At 48.3% G+C, this 18,000-nt stretch overlaps 1 protein-coding gene across 1 annotated transcript; it reads right to left on the bottom strand.

The window, feature by feature from the left end:
• Positions 1-362: 362 nt before the first annotated feature.
• GZF1 (GDNF inducible zinc finger protein 1) lies at positions 363-16,728 on the bottom strand. Its single transcript, XM_077313003.1, has 6 exons — positions 16,498-16,728; positions 11,777-13,143; positions 8,425-8,519; positions 7,359-7,526; positions 4,730-4,887; positions 363-4,006 (listed from the first exon to the last, which is right to left on the bottom strand). Exons 2-6 carry the CDS (start codon positions 13,117-13,119, stop codon positions 3,662-3,664), a joined length of 2,109 nt encoding a protein of 702 aa, XP_077169118.1. The 5' UTR covers positions 13,120-13,143; positions 16,498-16,728; the 3' UTR covers positions 363-3,661.
• Positions 16,729-18,000: the final 1,272 nt, after the last annotated feature.

The raw sequence follows: 18,000 nt of genomic DNA, 5'->3' as shown, positions 1-18,000 counted from the left end.
TAAATAATAAATAAATGGATTTTCCAAACGCGATGGGTTTTAGGGTCATCTAAAACAGGGGTAGTCCAGATGTCCATGGACTACAATTCTCATGAGCCCCTGCCAGCAAATGCTGGCAGGGGCTCATGGGAATTGTGGCCCATGAACATCTGGAGGACCACAGGTTGACTACCCCTGGTCTATAAGAATTCCTGCCCCACTTCTCAGAGGGAAAAACAGGACTGGCCTTTCATGGAAGAAACACATGAGCACCAGGAAATGCACTGAGACTGGGGGGATCACCGTGCTAAGAATATCTTCACAGAAAGCCATTTTCACGTACCAACAACGTCTCCAAGCAAGTCCCCTGACGACAAGAATGACACCGTTTAAATTCTTTTAATAGGGTTCATCAGTTCATACAAGTCAACGCACTTCCACGCCTTCATGGATTACAAAAAAAAATGTCCCTATCTCAAAGAACTAGCAATAATAGATTTAAATATTCACTACAAATCCTTTACAATTAGTCATTAAAACTCCATCATCAAAAAAGGAGCACTTGGCTTAAAAAATAAATATTTTAAATATACCCTCTTGGATGTCCACCCCCCCCTTAAAAGGTCCCTTTTAATCAATTGAACAAAAAACCCTACAAGGAATAAAGGGGCTTACCAAAAGCCAAACGAAAACCCTCCTCCTGTCGATCTTTTATTGCTTTGCCTTTCAGAAAATAAAGAGCAGCATCCTCAATTATTGTGCTCCTTGGGGCTAGCCAGGGGTTTAGAGGGGATCCCAGATCCAAGAGGTAGAGGCAACAAACTAGGGAAAACTAAGCCAGGTTCAAGGAATCCGAAACATAACTTTGCCAAAAGAGAAAACATGGAATCAAGGCCCGGATCTCTTGAGGGCTAACTGAACTGGGAATTAACTGATCCCAAGCATGCCGTACTGAACAAAAGAGAACCCTCGGCAGCCTTGAGAAATGATTTGCTCTTCTATACTTGGGCCGCCCCCTGAAAAGAACGCCTCCAGAAACAGCATTACCGTATCAATAGTAAAACTCAAGATTAACCGTTCAAATCACCCCGGACGAGGGAACCCAAGGCCCCATGGTGACTTTCACAGGGACACTGTTTAATTCAGCGTGAGATTATCAGTAAAAACATGTCTAAAACACAATGCTGCACCAAAAGAGACAGCACCCTTTAAAAAAAATGAAAAACAAAGGGAAATTGCAGCATTACAAGAAAAATCAAAGACAGCCTAGGTCTTCGGTGTCGTAGCAAAGGCAGAAACAATGCTTCGAAGGGGCTACTTGACATTCTCTTTGTTTTGATGTTTCTCTCTTCCGTTATAACACTGTCCCAGCCAAAATACGGAGCTCTGATCACATGGTCTATGAGCAAATATTATGGGTAACTAGTGGAAAGGCAGACCCCATGAGCTCTCACGAGAAATACTTATGCGGTGTATACATATCATAAGGAAGGGATTGCTCTTAATTATATTAGCAAGTTGAAGTCCAGTTGGAATTCACTGGGAAGTCAAAATTTACCATGTTTCTGATTTGGCACCTCAACTTTTTTTCTTCTGAATTTAAAAAGGCACAGGATTGTTACGTTGGTAGCAAATACAAATTAAAGCTTCCCTCTCGTAATTGCTATGATGAAGGAAAACAGTCTTTCACAAGAGACCGTGAGATTGGCTTACATTGTGGAGGCTGGTTTGCCCTAGTTATATTACATGGCCTTGTTTTTCCCAGCTCAGCTACAGGGCAACAAACTTTTTAATTGCCATGTTGTGAAATTCAGCTGGAGGCAACGGTCGCTCTACATTCTGGATAACGGTCATCAACCCGTAGTCCTCCAGATGTTCATGGACTACAATCCCCATGAGCCCCTGCCAGCGTTTGCTGGCAGGGGCTCATGGGAATTGTAGTCCATGAACATCTGGAGGACTACAGGTTGACTACCCCTCATTTGGAACGCTGCTGCAAATGTGAATTCTCCAACAGGTTTTGTAGCCTTTGGCACGAACATTAGCAAAGGTAAAAGAGCACCCAGGAAAATTTAAGTCACTGTGAGAAATCTGAATCTAGAATATTTGTCCCAATTTTAGAAAATAGCATTGACATCTTTTTGTTGGACGTGGAAACTGACGTTGCCAAACTGTGGCCCTCCAGATGTCTCTGGACTACAATCCCCATACGGGCAGGGGCTCATGGGAATTGTAGTCCACGGACATCTGGAGAGCCACAGGTTGCCCATCCCTGTTCTAAGATGTGCTGGTCTCTCAACTGAGTCCGATTAGTTTGGTCCAAACTCTACAAATAGCCTCTCAACAAAATCACACCGAATGGTCTATCTCAGGGGTAGTCAACCTGTGGTCCATGGACTACAATTCCCATGAGCCCCTGCCAGAATTTTCTGGCAGGGGCTCATGGGAATTGTAGTCCATGAGCATCTAGAGGACCACAGGTTGTCTACCCCTGGTCTATCTCATGGTCATGCGCCTGAGCCACAGGAGTGGAGGTTCAGAATGACACACATGGAACAAAGAACAGTTCACAAGCACACTGGGTTGGATGAGCAATTCCCATCTACTCCCCATCCCATCCCTTCAGCAGAATCTTACCCTCACTCCCCATCCCAACAGCATTTTGTGTCAATCAGTGGGCTGCAGTGGGACGGGAGGCAGGAAAGGTCTGCTCTGCTGATGGAAAATTTAACATGGTTCCAAACTATTGCCTGCAAATGTCCTTTTTGTTCAGGCACATCACCTGACAGCATTACCTGGACAAAGATGAGAAAGACAGGGCTGCTAACAGATCACGATGGTGCCCGAAGAACGCACAGGAGAGAAGCAATGTTTGCAGTGAGCCAGGTACTTTGGAGGAATGCTCAATGAAGCAATGAGATGCTCGGAGAATTCCCCCAGTGGCACTGAACGGAACTAAAGCAACATGACTCTGAAATCCTCACTGAACTATTGGAATAATCAAACCTGACAGCAGAGTGTCCGTATGAACCTGGCTGCAGTGATACAGTGCCATCTCCTTGGCAAAAAACCCGCTCCAACTGTTCTTCAGAACATTTCCCAGAAGCAGCCCAGTTCAGAAAAACAACTTTAAACATTCCACCCACCCTATAATCGAGTGGGCCAGTTTCTTCCTTAATGCAAAAATGCCCATTCAAATTGCACTGGATTCTGGGGGGCAGAGAAAGACCAATATAGCATTTCACGTTTTATTTGCACTCAAAGGCAGAACCAAACTTAACCAGACAAGCAGAATTATTTTCCTTTCAGGGGATCGCTGGGGGGGGGGGGGGGAACCACATACCCTTTTTTATATCCATGTCCGAGTAACCACTGTGCCAAGGATAAGACATGAAGAACTATGAATTGGCACAATGGATAACCTCCTTTTCTCACAGCTTTGAGGGTGCCTGATTTTGAGACCTCCTTTAACTTATACAGACAAGACAGACAGAATAATTGTCTCCCGAAGCACTAGAAGGAGTAGAACTCTTCAGTTAAGAGACAATTCCAGAAGTTTGGTTTGATTCCAGAATTTTTAGAGCACCCATTGTTAGCCTTTGGCAGACCGCGGGTGGTAAGCAGAGTCTACAAGGTCAGACAGGCTTGTCCTTGGATGGGATTTTCTGCTGAGAAGACGGTGCTATTCCATGTTCACCAAAGTGTGAAGAGGAGGCTGAAGAGAGTCCGTCTGGGTGTGCAATACTGTGAGATCATGCAAAGTGGTGCCTAGCGGGGCTTCTTGGGGCCCTGCTGATTTGCAGTCTGTGACTGCGGGGGATCCGTTCTCGTGCAGAGCTGTCACGTTCCCTTGCATCGCGGCCAGGGTCTGATAGTGGCCGTTTTCGGGAAAAGGCAGCACCTCCGATATTTTCGAACGAGCCCCGTTGTATTCTTCATCGGGAAGCTCCGTCTTCTGATCCTCGTCATTCTTGGAGGCGCCGACCACGACGAGGAAAGACTTCCAGGGTGTGTTTTTATCGTGAATCTGAACAACAGAACCGATCGAGAGAAGACATTGCTGGCACGGGTCGTTTTCAACAACACTTTCAAACTGCTGAGAAACTTTTGATCCCGAACAGTTGCCTAAGGCAGGGGAAGTCAACCTGTGGTCCTCTAGATGTCCATGGACTACAATTGTAGTCCATGGACATCTGGAGGACCACAGGTTGACTACCCCTGGCCTAAGGCACTGGGTACAATGAGCTAAATGCTGCCCATCTTCGCTATAGGTTTAGTTGTTCTCAATGCAGCTGCCCCCCTCCCCTAAGGTGAGACGACAAGGGGGTGTATCCTAGAGTGGTTACAGCCCTTCTAAATTTGTTTGTTTAAAACGCAGTCATTGTATTTTTATTGGCTCCAACAAACTAGGCTCTCTTGGGCCGATTCCAGCTCACAAATAAGAATTTCCCGCAACTGTAGCCTGCCTCGCCCATGTGCGGCCAAATGGCCCACTTGGAGATTGCTGCCAAAAAAAAGAAAAGGCAGCCAAAAAGATGGTGGGGAAAGGAAGGATCTGGCCCAAATTACAGGCAAAGGTGAAAGCCTACAGACTCAAAAATCCAAGAAAGCCAAAGGATGCTAATACTGGATAATTGCCTGATTTGAAGCCATTCATTTGAACTTAAATGTTTTAGGGCATCCTGGAAAACAAAACTTATCGCACACAATTGTGTCCTCGTGGGATAATGATGATCGAAAACTACCTTACCGAAGTGTGTCGCCGGAGAGTAGATTTGTCCGTAAATGTCCGACCGCAAGCGTTGCACATGAACGGCTTTTCCCCCGTGTGAATCCGATGATGGCGCTGCAGGGCGTTGAGCTGGGTGAACTGTTTGCCACACTGATCGCAACAGTAAGGGCGCTCACCTGCAAGCCAGAGAGCATGGTTACTTTGGGCTGTTCTTGCCGAAGCCTCCACTTACAATTACGGTTATGGCGGCAACTGAGTACAGGAAAGCACCACTGCAAGGTCCTTCCCTCTGCAATCACAACAAGCTCGTCTTATGGTCAAGCAATAAAACTGCATTGTGTATCATCTGACACATTCTTAACACAGCTGCTGTTGCATTCGAGATGGTGCTAACTCATATGGGCCTCCCTCTGTCCATCTCAGGCCTTTCTTTCCATGCCAATGATGGAGGTTATCTGCCTTGTATAATGGAGGATCAGTAGGCACCAGAAAAATACTTCCCGCAATTGCTCAGTTTAAAGGTAAGACACAAGCCCATTGTGAGCCAGGTGCCATTGAAAGCTTATGTCCTGACATCTGGTTCATGCTGCTGAAGAAAGTAATGAAACAGGATTTATATACCGGATTCCTGTTCAGCATGCATTATAGAGCATTTCTCCATTGTCTTCCAAGGACTGGACAATAAACAGAGAATTTTTGATGTATTGTGTATAAACACACAAACTATTTTTTTGCTGTTCTAGACAATGGGCAGGCATGTTGTACACTGCCTTGAGTCCATTATGAAAGAGAGGCAGTATAACAATCCAATAATAAACAAACAAACAAACCAACTGTCGAAGAACGTCCAAGATGAACTGGCTGCTGCAGGAGACTATTCTCTTGGAAGACAGGAGCCAACTGGAAGCTGGTCCCAGGATGGCCACAGGAGATGTATAGCTCAGGGATTCCCAAGGAAGGGTCTGTGGACCTCTGGGGATCTGTGGGAATTCTGAAGTGGTGTGGTGTGTGTGTGTGACTGAGATCTGGGCTGTCTTCTTAGCTCCTACTATTCTTTCTGGCCATCATGAGGCAGAAGCACCATAGTAGTAGTATAGGTGGAGGGAGGGAACAAAAGGAGAGCTAAGGGTGTGGATAGTGATGTCACTTCCAGGGGCGTGACAGGGGAACGTGGCCAGCTGACATCACTTCCAGGGCTCCTCAAAATCTGAAAAATTATTTCGCGGGCTCCTCCATGGTCAAAAAGTTGAAAAAGGCTGTTATAACTTGACAAATATAATCTTAGTCGATCAGAGGGTCGCCATTACAATAAAGCCAGATCTATTCAGCACAAGACAGAAGGGCTGACAAGGAGCTCCAATGCAGTCATGCTTACCTCTGCATTCTTACAAAAAATTATCTCCATGACCACTCACAGTCTTTTTTCCCCAACACCAGCTACACTAAACAGATAATTTGCACTTTTATTCTGCAGAACTGTACACAGAAGCCTCGCTGTTTATCAAGGTGGCACTAAAAGGTTTTAAAAGTTTATTAATAAGATAAGATTGAGCCACCTTAAAAAAAAAAAGCAAGGTCATGTACAAGACACAGAGAATGGGTTTTGCCTATTGAGATTACAATCTAACTGAAACATAAGATACTAAAAAACTGAACGTGAAAGCCAACACATTTTGGCAGCATCCTGACATCGCGTGAAGCTGCCATTATGCCTGAATGCCCAGAAATGAGTCTTGCTATGCTTATTTTTCTTCTCCTACCTTGTAAAAAAAAAAAATCTGCATTAAAATTAATTCCAGCTACCCTTGGATGTATGAAAGCAGGCATCTGGGCTAACTAATTCACAGCCAATCCTGGACACCGATACTTCTCTCTCACAGATCTCAACTGGAAGCCCTTTCTTTGCTTGCACACAGGAGCCAAAGCTAGAAATAGCCCCTTACTAACAATAATCAGCCACCCAACAGAGAGAGCAAAGCCGAGGGCCAGATCCTGCAAGGAACGCCCATTTTGTCCTGATACTCAGGCCACACTGCTACCAGACCTAATTACAACAGCTGTATCATCTCCGGTTCACCCATCAAGGTAATATATGTTATGTGCCAACAATGCCCTCCTACTCTTTGTTTGGGACAAACCAGACAGCCCTCTCGTGAATCAATAAATGGAGACAAATGTGACATGAAAAATCACAGTACTCAGAAACCAGTGGGAGAATATTTCAATCTCCCGGGACACTGTTTCAGAGCGGAAAGTCATAACATGAATAAAACGACGAGAATTCAGTCTGAACCTGCTCAGTTGGACTCCCCTCCCCACTTCAACAGAGATTCAAGATGTTTTGCTAATTTGAAGGCTTATCTGGTTCAATGAACTTTATGTGTTTCACCCTGCAGTTTATGAACCCTCAGTTCCGCCATTCATTTTTATAGCTCTACAGAGAATGACTGATTAGCGAAGATACTCTCCTTGTATGCGAAGAAGCGAGCACAAGAAGAAAACTGGTGGAATTAAATTTATTAGCCTTTCATTTGTTTTGACCATTTGAAAATTGAGGTTTACCAGCAGCGCTCACTGACAGCCCCCATCATCCGACAGCTTTAAAGCCATCGCTCTTTCAGTCTTTGCGCGTGTGCCTTCCTCTTACCTGTATGAACTTTAATGTGCTGATAGAGCGAATTCCTCTGTGCAAATGTTCGGAAACAAACTTCACATTTAAAAGGCTTGGACCCGGTGTGGATGCGATTATGGTGCTTCAAATACTCCTTCGAGGCAAAACTCTTCCCGCACGTTTCACACATGAAAGGCCGCTCCCCTACAACATGCAGGAACAGGGGGTTAGAAAAGGAGGTATTAGCCGCCGATGATTATGAGCAACAGGTAGAAATTGAAGCAAGCCTCTGGATCTAGGGTCTCATCAATTAAATTTCTTGTTTGACTATGTTTTACTGCTGAATGTACAAGCATGCGGTTGGGCAGCTGGTGTAGATGATACGGGGTAGGCAAACTATGCTGGCAGGGGCTCATGATCACTGTAGTCCAGGGACATCTCGAGAGCCAGTTTTGGCCACCCCTGAAAGATGCTTTTTCTTAAAATAAAGAAAGCCAAGTTTTCAATCACACGTTGTGGACCACAGAGATATTCATTCACAGTGCGGGTGTGTGTGTGTTAGTGCAATCCTAAGAAGAGTTATATCCTTCTGTCCAAGAGCCTCTTGTGGTGCAGAGTGGTAAGGCAGCAGACATGCAGTCTGAAAGCTCTGCCCATGAGGCTGGGAGTTCAATCCCAGCAGCCGGCTCAAGGTTGACTCAGCCTTCTGAGGTTGTAAAATGAGTACCCAGCTTGCTAGGGGGTAAACGGTAATGACTGGGGAAGGGAATGGCAAACCACCCCGTATTGAGTCTGCCAAGAAAACACTGGAGGGCGTCACACCCCAAGGGTCAGACATGTCTCGGTGCTTGGACAGGGGATACCTTTACCTTTATCCTTCTGTCCACTGAACTGGGTTTAAAAGGGTGTGTTCCACTAAGCACTGGACTTTCAGTAACCTGAACTGGACACATGAAACTGCCTTAGACTGAATCAGACCATCTGTCCATCAAGGCCAGTACTGTCCCTGCCGGTTGCGTGGATCAAAATGGCCACAAAAGCTCGGCTTCGCAGAAACAAACGCTACATCCGGACAGCCTACAAAGATGATGCGCTCACCTACCTGTATGGCATCTTTTATGATAGATAAGCATGTGATTCTGTGTGAACCTTGCTTCACAATAAGTACAAGCAAAAGGCTTTTCACCGGTATGGATTCTGAAAGGAGACAGATAATCCTATCAAAACAGCACAATGCATGCCCTTCTTCCCAAAGCAACATCAAACAACAAGTATAGTTAAGGATCACATCCACTGAGGTGGTTCTAATTGCTGTTGATCTGTGAAGGGACCCTTGCTCAGCTCCAAGTCCAGCTGATGAGCATGGCAGCAGGATCTGGATATGACTTAATTGAGATCAAGACGACATTTAGATAACACGAGTGTTTTCGGGCACTAGGGTGAAAATTCAGAATACTCCGGACTCTCAACTGATACAGGTCGTTGATCTAATAAAAGACCTCACCTCAACTACTTTCACCCCCCACCCCCCGAGTTTTAATTCTGTCTGGTCAAAGTATCATTACTGGGCGGGGCTAAGCTACAAAAACAGAACTGACAAATGAGCTGCTTTATGAGAATCACAAATAAAAACGTATTCTACTTAATTCACAGCTTACTATTGTCAGGCCAGAGGTGTGTTTGGTCCTCCTTTAGATTAACAAAAGGAGACACGTGATTTCAGTGAAATGCGCATTTTTAAAGGAGAAAAAAATACACGGCTTTATGGATAACCAGTCTTTTCCCTCTCCAAAATGAAAAGCAAGGGTGGCTGACATTTCACATTTGCAAGCCATGAAACAGTTTTGTCTTGCTCTCTCATATTAAAATAATCAAAGACCAAATAATCAAAGAACGAGAGTCCCCTGAAATAACATTTGTACACTAATGTGCAGGATACAAACACCAAAACACATCCCTCCCTCAGCCAAACAAAGTCTAAACAAAGTATCCAGTGAGGGACACAAAACCTACTTCAGAATTTTCAATACCCATACATGGAAAGCAAGGCAACAGAGCTATTCTGCCAGACCTATAGTGGAGGCTAGGAACAGAACACCAATAACATTTAATTGGCTGGCCTCCCCCAGGGAAACATCTACTGGAACATCAGGAGTAATTTCCACCTATTCTGAAAACCGACACCCTCCCAATGCTCAACCAACTGGTGGACCAGCCGCAGCGACTGACCCTGTGTTCCGTTTAGTACAGATTAGAAATTCTAGGTTGGTTCTGAAGTGTTCGTATACTATGTTATATATGACAGTATACATAAAATCTTATATATAACATCTTAATAATAGCTCCTTCGGTCTCAGCGGGATGGCTGCTGCACTTGCTCCATCTCCAGGTGAGTTGCATTTAATTTTTGGAGATAAAGCCAGCCACAGTTCATTTGACACTCTTTTCTCCCCGATTCCCGTTTGAGCGGTCACAAGATCAGCGTTCTGGAGTCCTTCTCAGCCTAGCATCTGAGCACATTGTGATTTCTGATTTCACATAACAGATCAATGAAGCTTGGCTCATCCCCAAGAGGTTTGTGGTCTCAACTACAGCATTATATTGTTACCGTTTTGAAGCAGGTTGGGAGAGCTGCTTGGATTCGGGGAGGGCCGTCTCTTGGTGGGCTCTCGCCAAGAATATTCTAGGGCTGTCAAGACCACCCATTCTCAACGGAGGCCATATGGGAGTGAAGAACACAAGAATGTTCCACGAATGTTAAGGGGCAGGGGATGGATAATGCAGGCAGTCCATCAAAACAGCGGTCCCCAACCTTCTAGTAGTCGGGGACCGCCTCTGAGGGTTGGAGAGAGCCAGCGGCCTGGCAGCCGCCGGTGCTCGCAAACGTGCATGCGCAGTTGCCGCACACACGCGTTTTCGCCACTAGGTGGCGCTAACGCGCATACGCAGAGCTGCCGCGTGTGCGCATTTTCGCCAACAGGGGGCGCAAACACACATGCGCGGCAGCTCCATGTGTGCGTGTTTGCGTTGCTGGCGTGCCAGTGGCCGTGCCTGTTTCTTCCCCCCTCTCGCTGCCGGGGGGGGGAGGGAGGAAGGCGCGGCTGCTGCGGCCCAGTACCATGGCCTTTGTGGCCCGGTACCGGGCCGTAGACCGGGGGTTGAGGACCCCTGCATCAAAACATACCAACAGCACAAAATTGGGGGGGGGGAGATATCAGGGTTGGCTTGTGAGCATGCGAAGACCTTGCAAGAACGCTTTGCAGCAGTGCATTGCCACAAGAATTTCCAACCCCAAAACATGCCCCCTCCCACTTTGGTTTGTGTATAACAAAAGAAGAATGCTGGTTGAACTCCTGAGGGCTCCTGTCTTCACCCGCAGTAAAGCCAGGTTCGGCCCTTTCAGGCCAGCTGCGGTTTTACCTACATCTCCAGAACTCTTTGAAACCGAAGTGTCGAGATCAGGACTCTAGTAAGTCATGGGACTGAACGCAGGAAGCTGCTTCACACCAAGACAGACCGCTGGTCCATCTAAGCCAGGTCCTATCTTCTCCAAAGTTCTACCTAATGTTCGTTGCTCCATATCTTCAAAAAAGATTCTTGTCAGGGATCGAACTCAGAACCTTCTGCCTGCTAACTGCCTACCATACAGCATGGCTGGCCAAACTGTGTTGCTCCAGATGTCCATGAACTACAATTACCATTGGTACCTAGTCCGTAGGCATCCTGTGGAGCCACAGTTTGGCCACCCTTGCCACAGAACATGGCCCTTGCCCTAACAGACAGCATTCCTGTGATTGAACACCAATGTGTGACTGTGCCTCTCACCAAGGCCTTGCTCTGCTATCACCCTTCCCACAATGGAGGACCTGCAAGCTGGAGAGGAGAGGAGGATGTCCCGCCTGCTTCCCCTTCCTTTCAGTACACTCTGCTCTCACATACTGCCTGAGCAGGGAGGCTCTGTCCTCCTTTACCTGCTCTCCACCCTTCTTCAAAGGGCCATCCTTCCGATCCCTGCCCAGGGTTGGCTCCTGCCACCGTCCATCCAGCCAATCTTGGAGCCCTGGTCCCAGCTGCAGCCACCCCCTGGACTATTCTCCCCCCCCCCCCCTTGCTGGGACGTGACAATGTGAACGTCTCTTTTTGGCTGCCAAACTGCAGCCTCACCCTGCTTGGCAAGGCCAAAGCAGCTGAACACAGCCCAGGTGAGTTGCACTTAGAAGCCCCAAATGTACAATTCAGCCATGATCTGATGACAGCCACTCTCCTCCACCCCCAAACCCCACTCAGTGTGAACTGAATGGGAATTTTGGAGAAGTTCCACGACTTGTCTCCAGCCCTTGAAGGCCGGCAAGCTGCCTGGGGGGGGGGGGGGACTTTGCCTTCCCCGCCGTTTTATTTTGCCCAGAGATATTTTTTTTAAGCTACCAAGGCCCCCGGGTGAAGTCCGTCCGTACCTCATGTGTGTTTTAAGTGCCGAGGGCTGAGAAAACTTAGCCTCGCACTCTGTGCACCCAAAAGGCTTGTCGCCAGTGTGCGTCCTTTCATGGAGCCTGAGGGCCGTTCGGGAGCTCAGCCCCTTTCCACACTGGAGGCAGTGATGACGCGCCCCACCACCCTCATGAACCTGCAGCATGTGCCTCTTGACGTCCTTCTTCCTCTTGAACTTCTTACCACAGAGCTCGCAAGGGAAGTGGCGCTCGCTGCTGTGGACGTGGCGCTGGTGGCTTCGCAGGTTGCAGCGGTTGGCAAAAGTCTGGCCGCAGGTCTCGCAGCAGTAAATGATTTCGGCCGTGATGCCGTGGCTCTGCCGGATGTGCTTCAGGAAGCTCTTCTCGTACAGGAACTCCCGCTCGCAGGTGCTGCAGGTGAAGTTGCCACCGCGGTTCTTTTTGTCCTCCTCGGATTTGCTCGAGCGGGACTCCGGTTCGACGGGGCCGTCGCAGCCTCGGTTTCCGGGCTCCCCGCTGCCGGCCGCTCTCTCTTCCTCCTCCTCTTCCTCCTCCCCTCCTCCCGCTTCCTTGAGCATGTCTTTGCGCTGCTGGCTTGCTTCCGCCGCAGCTGCTTCATACTTCTGCTGCTCTCGCAGGCGCCGGGTGTATTTCTTCTTAGGGATTTCCACAAACACTTTCCTGCCGGCCAGCCTCCCGCTGGCCCTCCGGATTTTGGCACAGGGAGTCTTCAGGGCTTCTTTCTTCTGCTCTAATTTCTCCTTGAGTTTCGAAGCGGTCTCCTCGGGGCCTTCCCCGTCCCTGGGTGGTTCAAGGGGCGAGCTCACCGGACGATCGCTTTGTGCTCCAGGGGCCGCTTTGGACTCGAGTAAACCGCTCAGCTGGGCTCCGCTGTCCTCTTCGGCGTCCTGCGACTCGGAAAAGTTCTGCAGCTCCAGCAACACTGATTCGAGCATCTGCTTCTTGAGCTGGAAGCACGTCTCGGACAAGTCCAAGCACTTGAGCTTCTCGGCGATGTCCAGCATGCGCTGCACCCGGTCTTCTTCCACTTCCACCCGGGCGGTATAGACGAACTCGAGGAAGGACGCAAAGTCGGCCACCTGGACCTCGTCCAAGAAGACGCTGGTCCTCGGGCCGTCCACGCTCTTTTCGTTCAGAAACACGTCTTTGAAAAACTTGCTGGTGGCAGCCAGCACCGCCTTGTGGGCCACAAACTCGGCCCGGACGCCTTGATACTCGACGCTCACGGTCACATCGCAGAGGTGGCCCAGGAGGCGCAGCTGGTGCATTTCGTTCAGGAGGTTGACAGGCGAGGACTTCGACTCCAAAAGAACGGCATTGCTTTCCATTTTCCTCCTTCCCTCAAAGAACGCCTGTGAACAACAACGTGTGTTAGTTCTGCAGCTCAGGAAATAAATACCAAAGTTTGAGCAATTATGGTCCCATCTGAATAAGACAACTGTTACCCGCCACGAGCCTACCCAGGGAGTGACGGGAAATAAATCAAATCATCATCATCACCATCATAATGGATCAATCCTGTTCTGGGAACTGTAAAGCACGGGTAGTCAACCTGTGGTCCTCCAGATGTCCATGGACTACAATTCCCATGGGTTCATGGGAATTGCAGTCCATGGACATCTGGATGACCACAGGTTGACTACCCCTGCCCTATATGACCAAGAGACTGATGTGTTTTGGCCCTTATAGATCTAATTGTAATATACACCAATTCATAACAAAAATGAAATATGTATAGCAGCCAATAAAAGCTCCAAAGAGGTGTAAAGTATCATTAATGAACGAATGAAGGTGTCTATTTATCAGCTATTAGCTTTCTCCCAAATGCTGCCAAATATGTGGATGGTGGTTCTCTTATTAGTGCATGTACTGCAATGAGTGAAGTCTTACCTTACATGCTTGACACAGAGGATTCTGAGGCGTGTGTGTTTGGGGGAATCTTTGGGTGCAGGGGAGCCATTGGTGGGGTGGCAGGATTTGTTAACTCGGCATGACAGCTTTTGTGTATTTAAAATCAGAGCAATAAGCTCGCTCTTGTCTTTGAAAACATACCAGCCTTGTAGAATAAACCAAGCCCACTCCCATGGTGCAAACAGCAGGAGTACTTTTCAATGAAGATGATTAACAGACGCCCAGACAAACTACTGCTAGAGGAAGAGCCAAACACAACTGCCAAGCGGTGATCTGGCTCTCTGCAGCCACAACCAGGCAGGTCTATTGTCATGGTGGACGGAGACATGGTACTTTGGTGCATTGGCTTTTGCTAACCTACAATTCAATTAGAACTGCCTCAAACCGGCTGTCTGGAGTGGCAGTATATAAGTCTAATAATAAAATAAATGTTTGAATGCTGGCCCACCATTAACCTGTTTGGTGTAATGGTTAGGAGTGCGGAGAGCCAGTTTGGTGTAGCGGTTAGAAATGCGGACTTTAATCTGGCATACCAGGTTCAATTCTGCATTCCCCCACAAGCAGCCAGCTGGGTGACCCTGGCCTCACCATGGCACTGATAAAGTTGTTCTGACTGAGCAGTAATATCAGGGCTCTTTCATCTTCACCTCCCTCACAGGGTGTCTGTTGTGGGGAGAGGAAAGGGAAGGCGAATGTAAGCCCCTTTGAGCCTCCTTCGGGTAGAGAAAAGCGGCATATAAGAACCAACTCTTCTTCTTCTTCAACCTCAACTTGATAACCAGACTGCCTAATACGTTTTTTACTATAAATGTCTGGTAGAGTGGGGGTCATCAACTCCCGGTCCACCGGCAGCCACGCCTGCCTCTCCCCAGCAAGAAGCTCACCAAGCTGCTTTGTTCACGGCCTGGCTAGCTTCTTGCTGCTAGAGGGGGGAAGAGGTAGGTGCGGCCGCCGGCGGACACAAATGTGCATGCGCGGAGCTGCTGCGCATGCACGTTAGCGCCCCAGCTCCGTGCATGCACATTTTCACCACTAGGGGCACTAACGCATATGCGCGGCACCCAGGCCGCCGGCTCTTCCTCACCCCTGGAGGCGGTCCTCAACCTTCAAAAGGTATAGGACAGGAAGGCCTGGAGGATCATTGTCCATGGGGTCACAGTGGGTCGGACACGACTTTGCAACCAACAACAACAAATAAATGTCTGCTTGCTTTGTTCCCACCCGTTACTTTCTACGGGAAGGGATGGTTGTACATTCTACTTGAGCTTGACCTACACCCCAGCTTAGATATAAATTCATCTGCTTTAAGACACCATTCCAGCTCTTTCTAGCTGTCCCTGTAGTCTATTATTTGGGGGGAGAAAAAACTGTTGATGGGGCAGAGCAGCTTTTCCATGACAAAAGCAGGAATTAAAGCCACTCTCAGCCCCATTTTAAAGAAACCTGACACCTGGGCTTTTGGACTCTTCAAGCTTTTATGATTTTTGAGGTTGGTGGTAGCTCACATGCTGCGGACATCTTGCTGCTTTCCTCGCACTTTGCAGCTCCTTCATTTCCCTCCTTTTCAGACCGTTTACATGGGAGCTGCACACTCAGCAGTTCTTTCTTCTTCAATGATGTCAGTTGGTTCAGCTCAACCTCTGTGCCTTCCTACTCGACCGGCTTATCTGGCATTTGAGTTTGCATTTGTCTTACTTTGCCTATCCGTCCACAGAGGCCTTCATCTGCTCTGAGTGAACTGCTCACTCTATTCATGAAATCTTGTTGCAAAGCAGCTTTGGCTAACATTTCCTTCCCCTCTTCAGAGTAGGAATATCACAGTGCTGAGCAAAAGGATGCGCAAATCAGTGAACCTGAAGAAGTGGGCTCTAGGTCGCAAAAGCTGATGTTGAGCTGCATTTTCGTTAATGTGACACAACTGCTCTTGTTTTATGTTGTTGCTAGAGGCCTACACATTGATCCGCCTGGAACTGCCCATCCATTTAAAAAGAACAGAGCAAGTGTGATTTCTGAACAGTTTAAGGAAGAAGCAGATGGCACTGTTACTCATATGGAAAAATGCCTTGCTGGATCAGACTAATGGTCACCTTTGCCAGAACCTCTAGCCAGCCAGTGATGGCAGTGGGCTACTGCCTGCAGTGCCCAGCACTAAGGACAAAGAAACAGTATTAACACCCTGAAAGGGGAAAAAATGGCTCACCAGGTAGACTAGATGCTGCACGGTTTAGGCCTTGGAGAAATGATTACTTTTTTGAAATAAAAGAAATACAAATGAAAAAGAGGAAATGCATAACTTCAGGTTTTGAGCACAGCCTTTGGAAACCAGTTTTTGGATAATATGCGCACGCGCACACACGCATTAATGGAATTAAAATTAGTCTAGAGTCATCAAACTCTAACATTTGCATTACGAGAGCAAGATATAAGTATTTCAAGGCGTATTTTCGATTCTGCGCCCAAACTGAACGGGCAGCCTCTCTCCCACCAACTAGCTATTATTCCTTGCTGCCCTCTTTTTGACTTCTTGGTTTATCGTTTGCACTGCCCTCCTCTATGTGAAGGGGAGACTGGCCGACTGCACACTCCGCGGGGCAGGGGCCTGTCTTTATGAAGCGCCTGAAGACCTCGTGGCCAGGACACTGAGGGGGCGAGGAGGGAGTCGCCCGGAGGGCACCGATCAAGGGTGGGAATCACCGCCCCCCCCCGCCGCCCCAAACGCACCCCCACTTCCTCCCTCCTCTCCCCCCGGGCCGGTCAGGGGGAGTCATGTGCAGCCCTGCCCCATTTCTACTCACCGGGCAACCCCACGTCCGGCCAGCCGCACAGCCTCAGGGCGGAAGTCCCTCTGGAGACGGTCACATCCGGCAACGGTCGCACGGGTCCCGCCTCCCCCCTTCCGGCGAAAATGTCTGTGGATGACGTCACGACGCGCAACGGCCGTGCTTAATGCTAGCGTAGCGCATGCGCTCCACCTGTCCGTTGTTTCCCCTGTGCTATGTATAGACGCGCTTCGGATTACAGAGTTGCCGCGCAACCCAGGGAAAAAAGATTTTTCACCGGAGACCGGAAGTTTGGACTGGGAGGGGAGGGAGAGAGCCAGATGACGTCTAAACATGGCGCCGCTTTCTCTCACGCGCACCTTTCAGCCCACGACGGCTGTTGCCTAGCAACGTTCGCCCCAGCTAGCGTGGCCCAGGCCCGCCTTTTAAACCCGCCCAGTCAGGCCGGGTAGAGTGGCTTCCCCGTCTCGAAACACCACCGTCACATCACGCTCCTTTCTTGGAGAAAGCTAGCGCGTCCAGGCGACGGACTCTGGCGACGTCTTCTCCGGGCCTCGGCCCTTGTAGCTAGATGTGCTGGGGGGGGGGGTCAGATCGCTCTGCTGTCTCCTGGAGATGTCTGGCCCTTAAAAAACATAATTGGGCCACACGGCGTTCTCCAAATGTCGGAAGCTAGCCAGATCTCGGAGGCTAAGCAGGGTCGGCCCTGGGAAGAGCTGGGGGAGGCCAGCGAGGAAGTCCAGGGTCGCTACGCTGCCCAGAGGCAGGCCAAGGTAGACCAACTCTGAACGTCTTGAAAGCTCCTTGGGGGACTCTCCCTAAGTCAGTATAAGGGAACTTCGCAGCACGTGTGTGTGAGCCCCCCCCCCCCCCGAAATTAGCGAAATAATGTTGGAAGTATATAATTTTCTTAAATAGTAAAATCATTCAGGGTTTTTTTAAAAATAGAGATCCTCAAAGATTATTTAAAGACTTTTAATGTCACCTGGCAGTGGCTACTAATATTAATCTTTTCTGTTCAATCCCAATGTACAGAAACAAAACAAACCCTTTTGCAGATCTGTGCTTTGACTTCTAGATAAAAGCCATGAATGTTTGGAACTTGGCAATACAATGTATAACTTGATGGACCTTTCAAGTGGATGGCCATGTTGGCCCTTCAACACCTTGCCATCCCTACAATGTATGAGAACCATAGCTTAAAATGTTTTTAAATATCTAGATCCTTCAGAGTCTACAACTAAATTAAATTCATGTGTTCAGGATTTTTCAGATTCAGTGTACACATTAACCCAAATGGCTAATGTCAAGGGTCCCCAACTCAGGATCCCTTGGAAGGGGGCAGGTCAAACCAGACAGCACCAAAAAGGCAGAAATATTGGGTCCTGACACCCTAAGGCAGTCTTTTCAACCTTTTGATTGTGGAGGAACCCATGAAATAAATGTTCAGGCTTCAAGGACCCCTGGAAGTCCTTGCCTCCCTGCCACACCTCTGGAAGTGGCCCCAAGAACTACATG

Source organism: Paroedura picta, chromosome 1, assembly GCF_049243985.1.
Source record: "Paroedura picta isolate Pp20150507F chromosome 1, Ppicta_v3.0, whole genome shotgun sequence".
Lineage (NCBI taxonomy): Eukaryota > Metazoa > Chordata > Lepidosauria > Squamata > Gekkonidae > Paroedura > Paroedura picta.
This window is presented reverse-complemented; position numbering and strand designations above follow the sequence as displayed.